We start from the raw sequence: 13,934 nt of genomic DNA, 5'->3' as shown, positions 1-13,934 counted from the left end.
TTAAGGGATTTTTGTGTTTCCTCCTTAAGGTCTCTTCTATCTGTTTACCTGTGTTGTCTTTTATTTCTTTAAGGGAATTATTTATGTCCTTGTGAAAGTCCTCTATCATCAACATGAGATGTGATTTTAAATTAGAATCTTGCTTTTCCCGTGTGTTGGGGTATTTAGGGCTTGCTGTGGTGGGAGAACTGGGTTCCATTGATGCCAAGTGGCCTTGGTTTCTGTTGCTTAGGTGCTTGCCCTTGCCTCTCACCATGTGTTTATCTCTGGTGTTAGCTGCTCTTGCTGTCTCCCACAGTGGCTTGATCTGCCTGTAAGCCTATGTTTCAGCACTCCTGGAATACCAGTTCTCTCTTAGTGGGATGTGGGTACAGAAAGCTATGCCACAGGCTCAGCTCCAGTCTCAGACAGAAACCAGAATTATCCTGTCCTAGGCTTCTGCTCATTTCCTGTGTTCTGAGGGTCCCTCTGAGCAGAAGTATTTGTCTCTCCTGTGCACCCAGTTGTGTTAGAACCCCTGAGAAACTAGCTCTCTCCTGGTGAGATCTGGGCACAAGGATCTGTGGCACAGTGTGAGCTCCTGTGGACTGGCTTCAAGTTTCCCTCTATTTAAATTTGATGTTGGCTTGCTTTATATTGTCTTTATTGTGTTTAGGTATGTACCTTGTACCTCTGATCTCTCCAAGACTTTTAACATGGAGGGGTGATGGGTTTTGTCAAAGAATATTCAGCATCTACTGAGATGATCATGTTGTTTTTCTTTTAATTTGTTTATATTGTAGTTTACTTTGATGGATTTTCATATATTATTTCATTCCTGCCTCTGTTTAATGTTGTCTGTGGATGAAGCCTTTTTAATCATGGTAGATGATATCTGTGATGTGTTTTTGGACTTTCTGTGAGTATTTTATTGAATATTTTTGCATCAATATTTATGGAGAAAATTACTCTAAAATTCTCTTTCTTTTAAAGTCTTGGGGTGTTTTAGGGATCAACATGACTATGTGTTCAGAAAATGAGTTTAGCTATGCTTTTCTGTTTCTGTTTTGTGGAATAATTCAAAGAGTATTGCGGGTTAGGTTTTCTTTGAAATCCTGGTAGAATTCTGCTCTAAAGCCATCTGGCACTAGGCTTTATTTGGTAGGGAGACTTTAAGTGACTGCTTCTATTTGCTTAGGGCTTATACTTCCATTTAAATGGCTTATTTCACCTCATTTTAACTTTGGTAAGTGGTAACTGTCAAGAAAATATGAATTTCTTTTGGATTTTTCAATCTTGTGGAGTATAGTTTTTGATGTAACACATAACTATTTTTTTGAATTTCCTGTGTCTGTATGTCCCCCTTTTATTTATGATTTTGTTCATTTGCATATTCTCTCTGCCTTTTGATTAGTTTCAATAAGGGTATGTCAGTCTTGTTGATTTTCTCAAAGAACCAACTTTTTGTCTCAGCTTACTGATATTAGCCCTGAGTTATATTATTTCCTGCTGTCTATTCCTCTTGGGTGTGTGCTAATAGGATACTAATATGATACCTCATTAATTTATTTATGAAGTCACTTAGTACTATGAACTTTCCTTTTAGCATTGCTTCTATTATATCCCATAAACTTCAGTATGTTATTCCTTCATTTTCAATGAATTCTAGGAAGGCTTTGTTTCTTTATTTCCTCCTTGACCCAGCGGTCATTTAGTAGAGGTTTGTTCAGTTTTCATGAATTTATAGGCTTTCTGTTGTTTCTATAATTGTTGAAGTTCACCTTGGTTTTTTTTTCCAATTTTTGTGTGTATGTAGGCACTTGCATGGTAATTGAATATGTGGTTAATTATAGAGAAGGTTCCATGAGAAGAAGGTATATTCTTATGTGTTTGGGTGAAAATTTCTGTAGATACTTCTTCAATGCACTTGAGTCAGCATGTCTGTTATCTCCATTATTTCTGTTTAGTTTCTGTCTGGCTGACATGTTCACTAGTGAGAGTCGGGTGATGAAGCCTATTAATATGTAAGTTTTGATGTGTGATTTAAGCTTTAGTAATGTTTCTTTAACAAATGTGGGTGCCTTTGTATTTATGGCATAGATGTTCTGAACTGAGACGTCAACTTGGTAGTATTTTCTCTTGATGTGTATGAATTTTCCTTCCCCATTTCTTTTGACTAATTTTGATTGGAAGACTATTTTGTCAGATATCAGGATGGCTACTCTAGCTTTCTTCTTTTTTCTGTTTGCTTAGAAAATGTTATGGGGCATTCACAAAAAGGGGCCTACCATGATTGTTCTCCAAAAGACCCAACAAGCACCTGAAAGAATCAGATGCAGATATGTGCACCCAACCAACGAAGAAGCTGCTGACCCCTCTGGTTGAATTATGTAAAAGCTGGAGGAAGCTAAGGAGGAGGGCAGCAGTTTAAATTAATTTGGACCCCTGAGATCCCTTAGACACTGGATTACCAACCAGGCAGCTGAGATGAGGTCTTCAACATATATGCAGCAGAGGACTCCAGGGTCTGGGTTCAGTCAGAGAAGATTCACCTAATTCTCAAGAAATTGGAGGCCCCAGGAAGTTTAGAGTTCTCTTGGGGTGGGTAGGGCAGGCACATCCTTGTGGAGATAGGAGGGGGTAATGCTGGGAGGCAGGGAGGAGGTGGACCGGGTAGGGAATAAAATCCATAGTTTAAAAATAAATAAGGAAAGAAAGAAAGAAAGAAAGAAAGAAAGAGAGAGAGAGAAAGAAAGAGAGAGAAAGAAAGAGAGAAAGAAAAAAGGAAGAAAGAAAGAAAGAAAGGAAGAAAGAAAGAAAGAAAGAAAGAAAGAAAGAAAGAAAGAAAGAAGTTAGAGAAAGATAGAAAGAAAGAAATGTTTTTCTTGCCCTTTAGTCTGGGGCAATATCTATCTTTGATATTGAAGTATGCTTCTTCTATGAAGCAGAGTGATGAATCTTGTTTTTACACCCATTATGTTAGTCTTTGTCTTATTTTGGAAGAATTGGTCCATTGTTCTTGAGAGATAATATTGATCAATGATTATTAATTCCTTTTATTTTAATGTTGTTGTTATTGGTGTTGTGTTAGTGTTGGTGGTGGTGGTGGTGTGTATGTATATGAGACTGTCTGTCTGTATGTATGTATATGTCTGTCTGTGTATTTGCTTCCCTTCTTTTGTGGTGTGGCATAATTAATTTTCTATGTTTTATTTGGTGTAGTTTTCCTCAGTGTAGTTAACTTTCAAAGCTTGAGTTTGAGATTTTCTTCTAGCACCTTCTGTAGGGCTGGGTTTGTGGATAGGTATTGATTTAATTTGTTTTTGGTTACATGGAAAATTTTGTTTATTCCATTATGGTGATTGAAAATTTTGCTGGGAATAGTAGACTGGACTGTGACCTGTGCTCTCTCAGACTCTGTCAGGCCTCCGTACAGGCCCTTCTGTCTCTGTTGCAAAGTCAGGTATAATTCTAACACATTTGCTTTTATAAGGAACTTGGCCTGTTTGCCTGGTACTTTTCATATTCTTTCTTTTGTGTCTTGGTCATTATGTGGCAGGAGAAATTTCTTTTCTTCTTCAATCTATTTCAAGTATTATAAGCTTTTGGTTATTGTCTCGAGTTCAATTTTCAGGTCTTGAACAATTTCCTTTACCTGTTTTTCCCATTCCCCAGGTTTTCTTGGCATTCTTTAAAGTATTTATTGATTTTCTCCAGTTTATTTTTGGTGGTTTTGTCAATTTCTTTACAGGATTTTTAAATTTGTTTTTAAGGACCTGTGTCATCGTCATAAAGTTGGTTTTTAAGGTTGTTTTCTTCTGCTTCATCTACACTGAAATATTGATGTCTTCCTATCACCAGAACTCAGATGGTGCCATGTTGCCCTGGCTGTTACTTGTGTTGTTACACTGGCCTTTAAGCACATGAGTTTGAGATGATTATGGGTCTAGGTGCTGATTTATTAATTTGTCTTTGTTGGATGGGTGTTTTGTTCTTTTGTTTTTGCTTTATATTTGGTCTTCTGGGCTTTATGGCCTAAATTTCTGGTGGCTTATTTGACTTCTGAACCACTATCTAGTGTCTGACCATCTTAGCAGCTTAACTTCCGGCAAGCTTGCTTGGTCTTTGGGCCACTGTGTGGGGCAGAGCAAGGGGTTCTCTCTGTTTCTGACTGTAGTGGCCTATACCTGAGTAGCTAAAGACTGCTGGAATCAGGACAGCATCCTGGTCATGGGCTGGAAGTAAGTTGAAAGGAGGAGGGCAGTAGAATGCAGTTTGGATAACCAAGCCTAGGGTGTGGGGCAGTTAGTTGATAGGGGCTCACTTGCCTGTTCTCACTGCTTTGCCAGGCCGTGTGTGACTGTTTTCTTTCATTATTTCAATTGTGTCTTTAATTTCTTTTATTTTTAAGATGACTTTATTCATCTATTTTTCTATCTATCTATCTATCTATCTATCTATCTATCTATCTATCTTTATACTCTAAATTTTATTCCCCTCCTAGTCCACCCTCCGATTGTTCCTGATCCCATACCTCCTCCCTGCCCTCCCCCATCTGAAAAAGGATGTTCCCACACCACCCACTTCACCAGACTGAAGAATCTCATATATGTACCATGTGTTCATGCATAATTTATACCTTTAATAGAGATCATGTTTATTTAACTGAAAGAAAAATGAGAAACATTTTCAAGGAATTGTCTAGCTTTTTATGTCCAGATTGTAAGATCTCTCACTGACCTTCTGTTGCATAATTTGTTCAGTGTTTCTCTTTTATTCCTGGTAGCATAAACATTTAACACTAGCTTTTTACCTATAATTAAATGCTTTATATATTGTTTACCTAACATAAATTATCAAAAATGCTATTTGGCAGTCAAATATATCAATATTACAGCAATTGCATTTGAATATCCTTGCTATAGAGAATAAAGAAATATATTTCTAATATCAAACTTTCTACAAATCACAGATCCCACAGGTATTGGTATCTTATTTATTCACTGGAATGTCTTAAAGAGTTCTTCTAGACTTAGAAGTTAGTATTTAGAAGTAAAGTAATGTCAGAGTCTTGAATAAGGTATTATTAAGATATTTATTAATGATTCATCAGTGTGTTGTGAATACTTAACATGTGGTTCTGTGTGGTTGTGAGTGTGTATATTATGTATATCTATGTTTATACAAATAACTGGTCATTGGGATTTATAACATAAACCTCCTGCCAGAAATAGTATTTCTACTAGAAGGTCTAACCAAAAGTATTACAATCTATGACAGAAAACTTTAATATTTAAATCAATGGATAACAAAGAAATCATGGAACATTTACGTTACTGCTCATGATATTACTTTATTTTGTTTCTCACTTGTGAGTGATGCAGGAGACCCAGAAATCGATTGGCAGAATCCCCATATCAGCAGAACAAAGGATAATAAAGTGATTGCATAACTTTCCTGAACAAGCATACAAAATGTGTGGGAAAGACAGGTGAAACTGCAGTTACATGTTCCTATATCTAAGCCATTCTACAGAGGTGACACAACAAATGGTCCAGTGATGAATGAAGAAATAAAATATTAGCAATAATAATATAAAATTATGTTTTCAAGACTATTGTCTTCCTCGTGATCTTTCTGAAAGCATTTTTTATATCCTTATTTCTGAGTGTGAATATGATGGGACTGAGGAAAGGGGTAATGACAGTATATGGAACAGCTATGAGTGTGTCATCTCCCCCGGAGGCTTCTGGCTTCAGATAAACAACAGATGCAAAACCAAAGTGGATGATGACCACAGTGAGGTGTGAGGCACAGGTGGAAAATGCCTTTTGTTTGCCCTCAGCTGAAGGGATCTTGAGGACAGACGAAAGGATGAACACATAGGTCAGGAGGATGAGCAAGAATGTACCCAGCAAACCAGACGCGGACATCAGTGTTACAATGAATTCTGTGAAGTTACTGTCTGTGCACGACAGCCTCAGAACTGCCCTCATATGGCAGAAAAAGTGTCTGATGAGGTTAGGTATGCAGAAAGGCACCCTGAATATCAGTGTTGTTTCGATTAGAGAAATAAAAAAGCCTCCAACCCAAGCAGAGGCCACAAGTTGTCCACATGCAACATTGGTCATCAGAAGAGGATATCTGAGCGGGTTGCAGATGGCCAAGAAACGGTCATACCCCATCACTGTAAGAAGGATACAATGCGTTCCACCAAGGCCCAGGAAGAAACACATCTGCAAGCCACAGCCTATGACTGAAATGTGTCTGTCTTTGTCCAGCAGATCCACCAGCATCTTGGGGATGATAGTCAGGGTATAGCAGGTCTCAGAGAAGGAGAGTGCACTGAGAAAGAAGTACATAGGGGTGTGGAGAGATCTTTCCACCCATGTCAAACCCATGATGGTCAGGTTGCCGGCAAGGGTGACTATATACAGGCAAAGGAAGATCACAAAGAGACAGGTCTGTACATGTGGGTAAACAGAGAAGCCTACAAGAAAGAATTCCTTCATGATTGTTTGGTTGATCATCATTGCCTGTTTTCCTGTAATGTGAAAAAAATAAATAAATCTTCAATCGTGCTTGTTCTTTCATATATTCAAATTAATTGCATGATATGAATGCAACAGATTGTGAGATTACAACACCCAATCAGTTTTCCATTCAGTTTGACAAAACTCAGCGTGTATATAGATGTGATTTTTCTGGTTATGCATTCATTTATTCAACAATATCTTAATTGTGACTTATTATGTCACCAGAAAGTTTATTTATTGTGAACTTACAAATGTTGACTTACAAATGTTGAGTACCTTAATGCTATGCATGGTTGACTTCTCTTGAGCTTCTGGCCCATCAATATGGTATCTCAATCCTTAACATCTATGCCCCAAATACAAAGGCACCCAAATTCATGCAACTTTACTGAAGCTCAAATAACACATTGAATACCACATAATAATAGTAGGGACTTTAATATGTAACCAATGCACAGGTCATTGAAATGGAAACTTAACAGAGAAACAAGAAAACTTTTGTTTTTGTGTGAAAGGCTCTGTTAAATCCATTTTGTTTATAACATTTATTAGTTTCATTCTTGGAAGAGGGAAGAGGAGAGAAAGGGGCCCATAAGATCAGGTGAAGTAAGAGACAGGAGACAGGCGCAGAGGGTCAGGAGAATGAATGAAAATCTGGAGCTGTTGAGGTATGAGGTTGGGGGTGCATATCTGGGAAATCCAAAAGACCTAAGGATGAGGGAGGCTCTCAAGAATCAATGCAGGTGACCTTAGCCAAGATGCCCAACACTGGTGACATAGAACCTGAAATGACAACCTCTTATAGCTTGGCAGGACCCTCAGTAGAGGGATAAGAACACCAAACCACCCACGGAACTTTCAAACCAAAATTTGTTCTGTCAAATAGAAATGCAGAAACAATGAAGGAACACTGAATAAATGGCCAACCGATAAACAGCCCAACTTGAAACCCATCTCATATGCAAACACCAATCCATGACACTATTAACAAAGCTCTGTTATGCTTGCTGATAGGCGCCTAGCATACATGGACTCCAATAGCCTCTACCAAGCAGCTGACTGAAACAGATGTAGGTACTCACAGCCGTACATTGGATTGAAGTCAGGGACTCTTATGGAAGTGTTGAGGGAAGGATTGAAGGTCCTGAGATGGGAGCCCAACAAGAAGACAACACAGTGAACTAATACGCAAGCCTGAGAGCTCTCAGAGATTGAGCTACCAATCAAAGGATATACACAGGCTGAAATGAGGCCCCTAGCACATATGTAGCAGACATAGAGCTCAGTCTCTATGACTTACTTGTCTGGCTTCAGTAGTAGAGTCGTGCCAGAGTCTTGATGTGCCAGAATAGGGGAATAGTCAGGTGGTGGTGGTGCGGCACCCTCTCTGAGGAGAAGGGGAGGGGAAATAAGAGAGGGAGTCTATGAGGGGGGGATTACAAAGGGGACAGCATTTGTGATGTTAATTAATTAACTAATTAAAAAAGAAAATGCCTAACAGATTTGCCTACAGGTCAGTTTTATGAGGCTCAGTCAAGGTTTTCTCTTCTGAGATACATGTAGATCTGTGTCACGTTAACCAAAATCTAGAAGAATATTAAAAAACACCAAAGTAGTCTAACACAGCCATTCCTACATATTATATAGTGTTAGGTCTGTGAAGTAAAGGCTGAAACTTGATTTCTAGAAATTTTAGGACTAGGCTTGGATAATTGCTTAAATTTGTTGGAGAAACCTGAAATCATCATTCCTACTTGAGGAAGACATGCAGGTCCTAAAACATTAACACACAAACACACACACACACACACACACACACACACACACACTTCCCTTTGGATACTCTAAGGGGACAGGTGAATAGAGATTAGAATTCCCCAGGATTCTTAGGATTCATGGGAGTTAGCTAGAGGTCTAAGATTAGTAAAGAAAGAATCTGTATGTAAGCTTAAAACAGGACGCAACTGAGATGATGCTTATTCTTAAATGGCAAGCTAATCACCCAAAGACAAATGCTGTGAAGTTTTCATGTGAATTCTTTAGTAACACTTCATCTATTTAATCTCATTTCCCCAACTTCCACAACATGACGCTTGTCTATATAATTAATATATTCAGCTTACTGGTAGGAAGAGCTATTTTTCCTGTCTCATATGTCAACATATTTGATAACTAGCATTTACAAAGCCTATATTTCTCCAAACTTTTTTAAATGTTTATCCATTTTTTACTTCATTGCATAAATATGAGGAGCATAAGACAGCTGTGATCCATGTAAGACAGCTGAGATTAACTTACTTTGAAAATAATTATGTCTAGGAAGTGGCACATTTGCAACTGGAATCACATTGTTTCTCCACATTGTTTTCTCCTTCAAGAATGTGATCATGATCACTATGCATGTACTCTTCAAGGTGATTGTCAAGGTGACACTTTAAGTATGCAAGAACATAGTTGAACAAATGTCCTTGTGAGATGATGGTGGTTCATCTGATGAAGCTCGGAGAGCCTTGTGGAAAAGTTGAAAGAAAGATTGAGGGGTGTGAAGCATATAGAGATTTCATAGACAGATCAATAGAATAAACTAACCTGGACCCTTGGATGTACCCAGAGACTGAACTGCCAACCAAAGAGCAAGCCTGAGCAGGACCTAGCCCCTTGCCCCCTGTCATACAAAGCAGATGTGCAGCTTTATCTTCACTGGGTCCTCTTGGCAACTGGAGCATGGGCTGTCCCTGACTCTGTTGCCTGTCTGCTTGTATGTCGGCGCCAGCACCGACCTGGTACCGAGAATCGGGCGAAAGCCTACAGGATGAAAGAAACACGCATACACACACACAGGTTATCATGTCAAGCCAGGAGAGGAAGAGAGGGAGAGAGAGAGAGAGAGAGAGAGAGAGAGAGAGAGAGAGAGAGAGAGAAAATGGAGAGCGGAAGGGAGAGTGAGAGTGAGGAAGAAGAGTGAGAGTGAGGAAGAAGAGAGAGAGAGAGTCTCCTGTAGCTTTATTCACCACTTATATACCCAAGTCTCCAGGTAGAAAATAACTGGGAAGCACAGTGGGAAACCCTGGCTCGGTGACTACCTGGCTCGTGACTTCGGTGACAAAAGACCGACTAGGAGACCTGAATTAATTAGGGAGAAATCCGAGAAGACCAGCCTAAATCTCAAGGATAAAGGCTGAGGAAGCAAAAAGCAGAAGTAAATTGACCACCACCCAGGTGTGGTCCAGGTGTGTCAGTTCCACATGCATCAGTCGGACTCAGCAGAGGTCATGCAGTGGAGACACTGGGTGTTTACTACTTGGTCTTTTCTTCCTGCCGTAAATACATGGGAGAGGCCTCTGTCCAACAATCCCATGACTTCTTAACTGTGGCCATGCAGTTACAAAGCGGCCAGGCCCAAATCCAATATGGCACTACACTTGTAGATTCTGTTCCCCTAACTGGGTCAACTTGTCTGGCTTCAGTGAGACAGGATAAACTTTGACCTGCAGTGACTTGATGTGCCAGAGTGGGGAGTAGACACCCAAGAGAGTCTAACCCTTCTCTGAAAAGGAGAGTAGATAGAAATGGGGGTAGGAGGTATGAGAGGGGACTCAGAAGGGGAGCCATTATAGTAATGTAAGCTGACATAAGTTAGCAGAAAACAACAATAATTTAAAAAGAAGAGAAAAATTCCCAATAAGTGTTATACCTATAAGTTAAGGACCAGAAAGTGACTAATCTAAAAATACTGTCTTTTTTACTTTTACACTACATGAGTTTTGAACATGTAGAGTAATGGGATTTCCATAGTGCTTAGATTTAGCTCAGGTTACATTTAGATTTTATGGAAGAATCTGTCTTGCTATTGTCAGAAGAGGCATAGAAAAATACTGTAAACATATAAACAGTTGCAGAGAGAATGTACAACCCTGTGGACTCTGCCTTACAGCTTTCTTTCATTCTATTGCCTTCATATACAAAAACCCTTCTGTTTCTTTGATTCTTCTGCCCTCTTATACCTGCTTAGATCATTCCTCACTCCCTGGCTTTCATGGACAGCATGCTGAAATTTTCCTTGCTTTGTCCTTCCACTTTTGTTTAGTCTCCTTACCTCAGTATGTTAGTCTATGTAACTACCCATTTCATTTTGTTTGGCTAAGGTTATGATACTGGGATTCTTTTTTTTCCTTTTGGAAATGAGGGTCTTCCTTGTGAGTTATTTATTGTAAACCTCCTTAATATTGACTTCACTTTCAGTTTTCCTGATTTCAAAGTTTGCTTTGAAGTAATTGTTCTATTTTCTCCCTGATTAGTTTTCTGTAGTATTCAGGGGTTTTGTCCCACTCTCCCAAGGATAATTAAGTCCTACCAGAGCCCTTCCATTTTCCCTAAAACACAGAAACATTTCTTCCAACAATAGATGGAACATTTCTTACATATTTATTCCATCTTTCTTATACACCAAAGCACTTATACTTTCACTTTCCAGCAACTCTACAATAAATTCAATTCTAAGTATTCTAAATTCAAAGGTTTTAGGTATTGTTTCAACAATACAAATAAACCACACTTACAAAACAAGAAGCTGGTTTAGTTTCTTCTATCTTTAAAACAAACCTTGTGATTTCTCTATAGCATCATATATACAAGTAAATGTTAGATTTCATTCAGCATGTATAACTTTGTTCTATAACGCATTTACGGAGTAGGTGTTGTTTATAAGGCCATCTTTATTTTGGATGTATTTTGAGATGAAAATACAGACATGGTAGTATGTAATTGTCTGTAGTCATAGCCTTCAGGAAAGTGATTCAAGAGGGTTATGTGAGTTCAAAGCTAGCCTAGGCACTACAGTGAATTCCAGGATAGGATGGACAGAAGAAAGCTCTACAGTGTGAACTCCTTTCTCTTTTTTACACCATGGCTTGAGAGACTGCTTAGTACTTATGAGCATTTGCTGCTGTTCCATAGTTCCATTCCTGTTCCTATCATCCATGTCAAAGAGCTTGATAATGCCTGTAACTATTGCTCTAGGGGATCAGATGTCTTCTGAATTCCTTTGGGTTAGCTGCATACCCATGGCATAAACACACATATGCACATGCACACACACATGCACACCATATAAAGAAAATGAAAATAAAGTCTTAATATTTAAAAAATAAGGTTAAAAATAGGTGAAAAGAAAAGAAGCATGTTGGAATACTATGCAATGGAAACAAAAACCAATATGCATTCATAACGAGCTTTTCCTTATCTGCACTTTACGTTGTGATGGACTTTTGCTGGATGAACATCATACCACAGTTTGTCCTTCAAACTATTCCTGTACTCTAGCTGTAGAATTAGGAGGAGGCTATTGGATCCCAATTTATTTTCAACTCTCTGAAGTTAATCAACTTGTGCCCATTTTTATATATCAGGTTTTAATAAAAGAGCCATATACTTCATCAAACTTTAAAGAGAAATGTTGAGTGAGTGAATGCAGGTCATTATTAATAAAAGAGCGAAGTCACAGGATTTGGAAATATTCCTACCTTGTTGCTTCATTAGGTTACAAAGGATGTCACTGCTACTGGCAAATTCTGAGAGGTATTTTTCTTGGCATTTGTAGAAGTACTCATTGTTCTTCACTCGAAATAAGAATCAAGTCACAAAAATCATTGCCCTAAGGATTCAGACTCTTACTTTTATTACTGATTGTTTAGTGACATTAAGAAAGTGACTACAAATTTTCTATTTCAATTTGTGCAATCAGCAAGATCAAGGTTTTCCTAATGTGTGTAGATTTATTCTCCCATGGCTCAAGACTTATGTGATATGAGATTAAGTAGGCTGGGCTTATGCCTCACCAAACACTAAATGACAGTGGGCAGAGCCTTTTATCTGCAGTTGTGAGATATTGTATGATTATTATTAAATGTTGAGGTTCCTCACCTCTTGAGGTTTTGTGATTCTAGTTTGGAGAGCCTGGGCAATCCCTGTTGTCTTTCATCAGAGAAATAAGAAAACTTTTTTTCTCAACTTTATAATTTGATCTCATTAGTTATAGGGCTTTGTGTAACATTCGACCTCTGCAAATCCTTGGGGGTTTGGGGGTGTACAGAATTCATCATATGCGTAAAAAAATTCTGCTGCTTTCTAAATTTTGTTTTGGCAGGAAGCCTAAATAAAGTTGAGAATACTAATGAGCATTTAGTTCGCTTTCATTGGTGAAGATACTGCCAAACTTTATGACAGGACTTTAAAAACAGCTACAGAATGTAAGTCCTTGAAAGGACATTCAGCATTAACATTTGTTAGTTACATGAAAATTTCACGGTATGTCTCTACTAAATGTCCATTTGAATGGCTAATGTAAATAAAAGTATATGTACACATGTTAATCATCTGTTTATCAGTTGAAAGGTATCTAGGCTGCATCCATTTCCTGCTATTGTGGAGAGTAGCAATGAGCATGGCTGAACTATCTGTTTAGGACATTGAGTTCTTTGGGAATAGGGCAGGTAGACATGTAATTTGTTCATATAATAGATCTAGTTTTCACTTTTTTTCAGAACTCACACTGAGTTCTATAACGGCTGTACCAGGTTAGTGCCATAAATGAATGAACGTGTGATGACCTTGCCTGGCATCCTCACCAGCACTGATTGTTAGATGTTTTCCTGATCTTAGTCACTGTGATTTGATCAAGATGAAATTGATAAGCATTTTTAACTTGAGTTTCCAATATTGCTAAGGATGCTGAACACTTTTAAACAAATGTTCCAGTCATTTTTATTTCTTACATAATTTTTTATTTTTTGAGAACCTTTATTTTCTCAGGTAAATAGCTCTCCCATTTATTTGAGTCATTTGTTTTCTTGATTCTTAGTGTTTTGAGTTCTTTTTTATATTCTGAATATATTCTTTTATATTCTGAATATTAATCCTCTTTTGGATGACTAGCAGGTGAAGATTGTCACCCACTCTGTGGACATCCTCTTTACTAAATAGATTGTTTCTACTGTTGTTCAGAAAATTTGGGACACCATTTGTTAAATTCTGGCTTCAGCAAATTTGGTCCAATTCAGAGGTCACTTTCTACTCCTGTACCTTGTATGTACTGGTCATGTTTTCTTCTATCATTTCAATGTTCAAGTTTCACTTTGAGATTTTTGAATCATTTGGAGTTGACTCTTGTATTATGTGGCTCTAAATGATTTATTCTAAATGTGGGCATCCAGTTTTCTCAGCACTATTTGTTGAAGATGCTGGTTTTTTTCCTACTGTGTCTATTTTTATGGTCCTTTTCAAATAATACATGGCTGTAATTAGATGCAATCATATTTGAGTATTTTCCCTTCCCACCCTCACTTATCTTTCAAATTCACAGCCTCTTGTTCCTTCAGTTACATTGTTACATAGGTATATATGAACACAGAAATATATAAA

The 13,934-nt window shown here is 38.0% G+C and overlaps 1 protein-coding gene across 1 annotated transcript; it reads right to left on the bottom strand.

Annotated features, from left to right (window-relative positions):
- Window positions 1-5,579: 5,579 nt before the first annotated feature.
- On the bottom strand, window positions 5,580-6,512 carry LOC116911798 (olfactory receptor 10X1-like). The gene has a single exon (XM_032915800.1). The coding sequence runs from the start codon at window positions 6,510-6,512 to the stop codon at window positions 5,580-5,582; it is 933 nt and encodes a 310-aa protein (XP_032771691.1).
- Between the last annotated feature and the right edge of the window lie 7,422 nt (window positions 6,513-13,934).

The sequence above is a fragment of the Rattus rattus genome, chromosome 10 (genome assembly GCF_011064425.1).
Source record: "Rattus rattus isolate New Zealand chromosome 10, Rrattus_CSIRO_v1, whole genome shotgun sequence".
Classification (NCBI taxonomy): Eukaryota; Metazoa; Chordata; class Mammalia; order Rodentia; family Muridae; genus Rattus; species Rattus rattus.
The sequence above is the reverse complement of the archived record's forward strand: the minus strand, read 5'-3'. Positions and strand labels throughout refer to the sequence as shown.

Coding starts and splice junctions, on each gene's coding strand:
- LOC116911798 (XM_032915800.1), bottom strand. CDS start 6,512: ATGATGATCAACCAAACAATCATGAAGGAATTCTTTCTTGTAGGCTTC.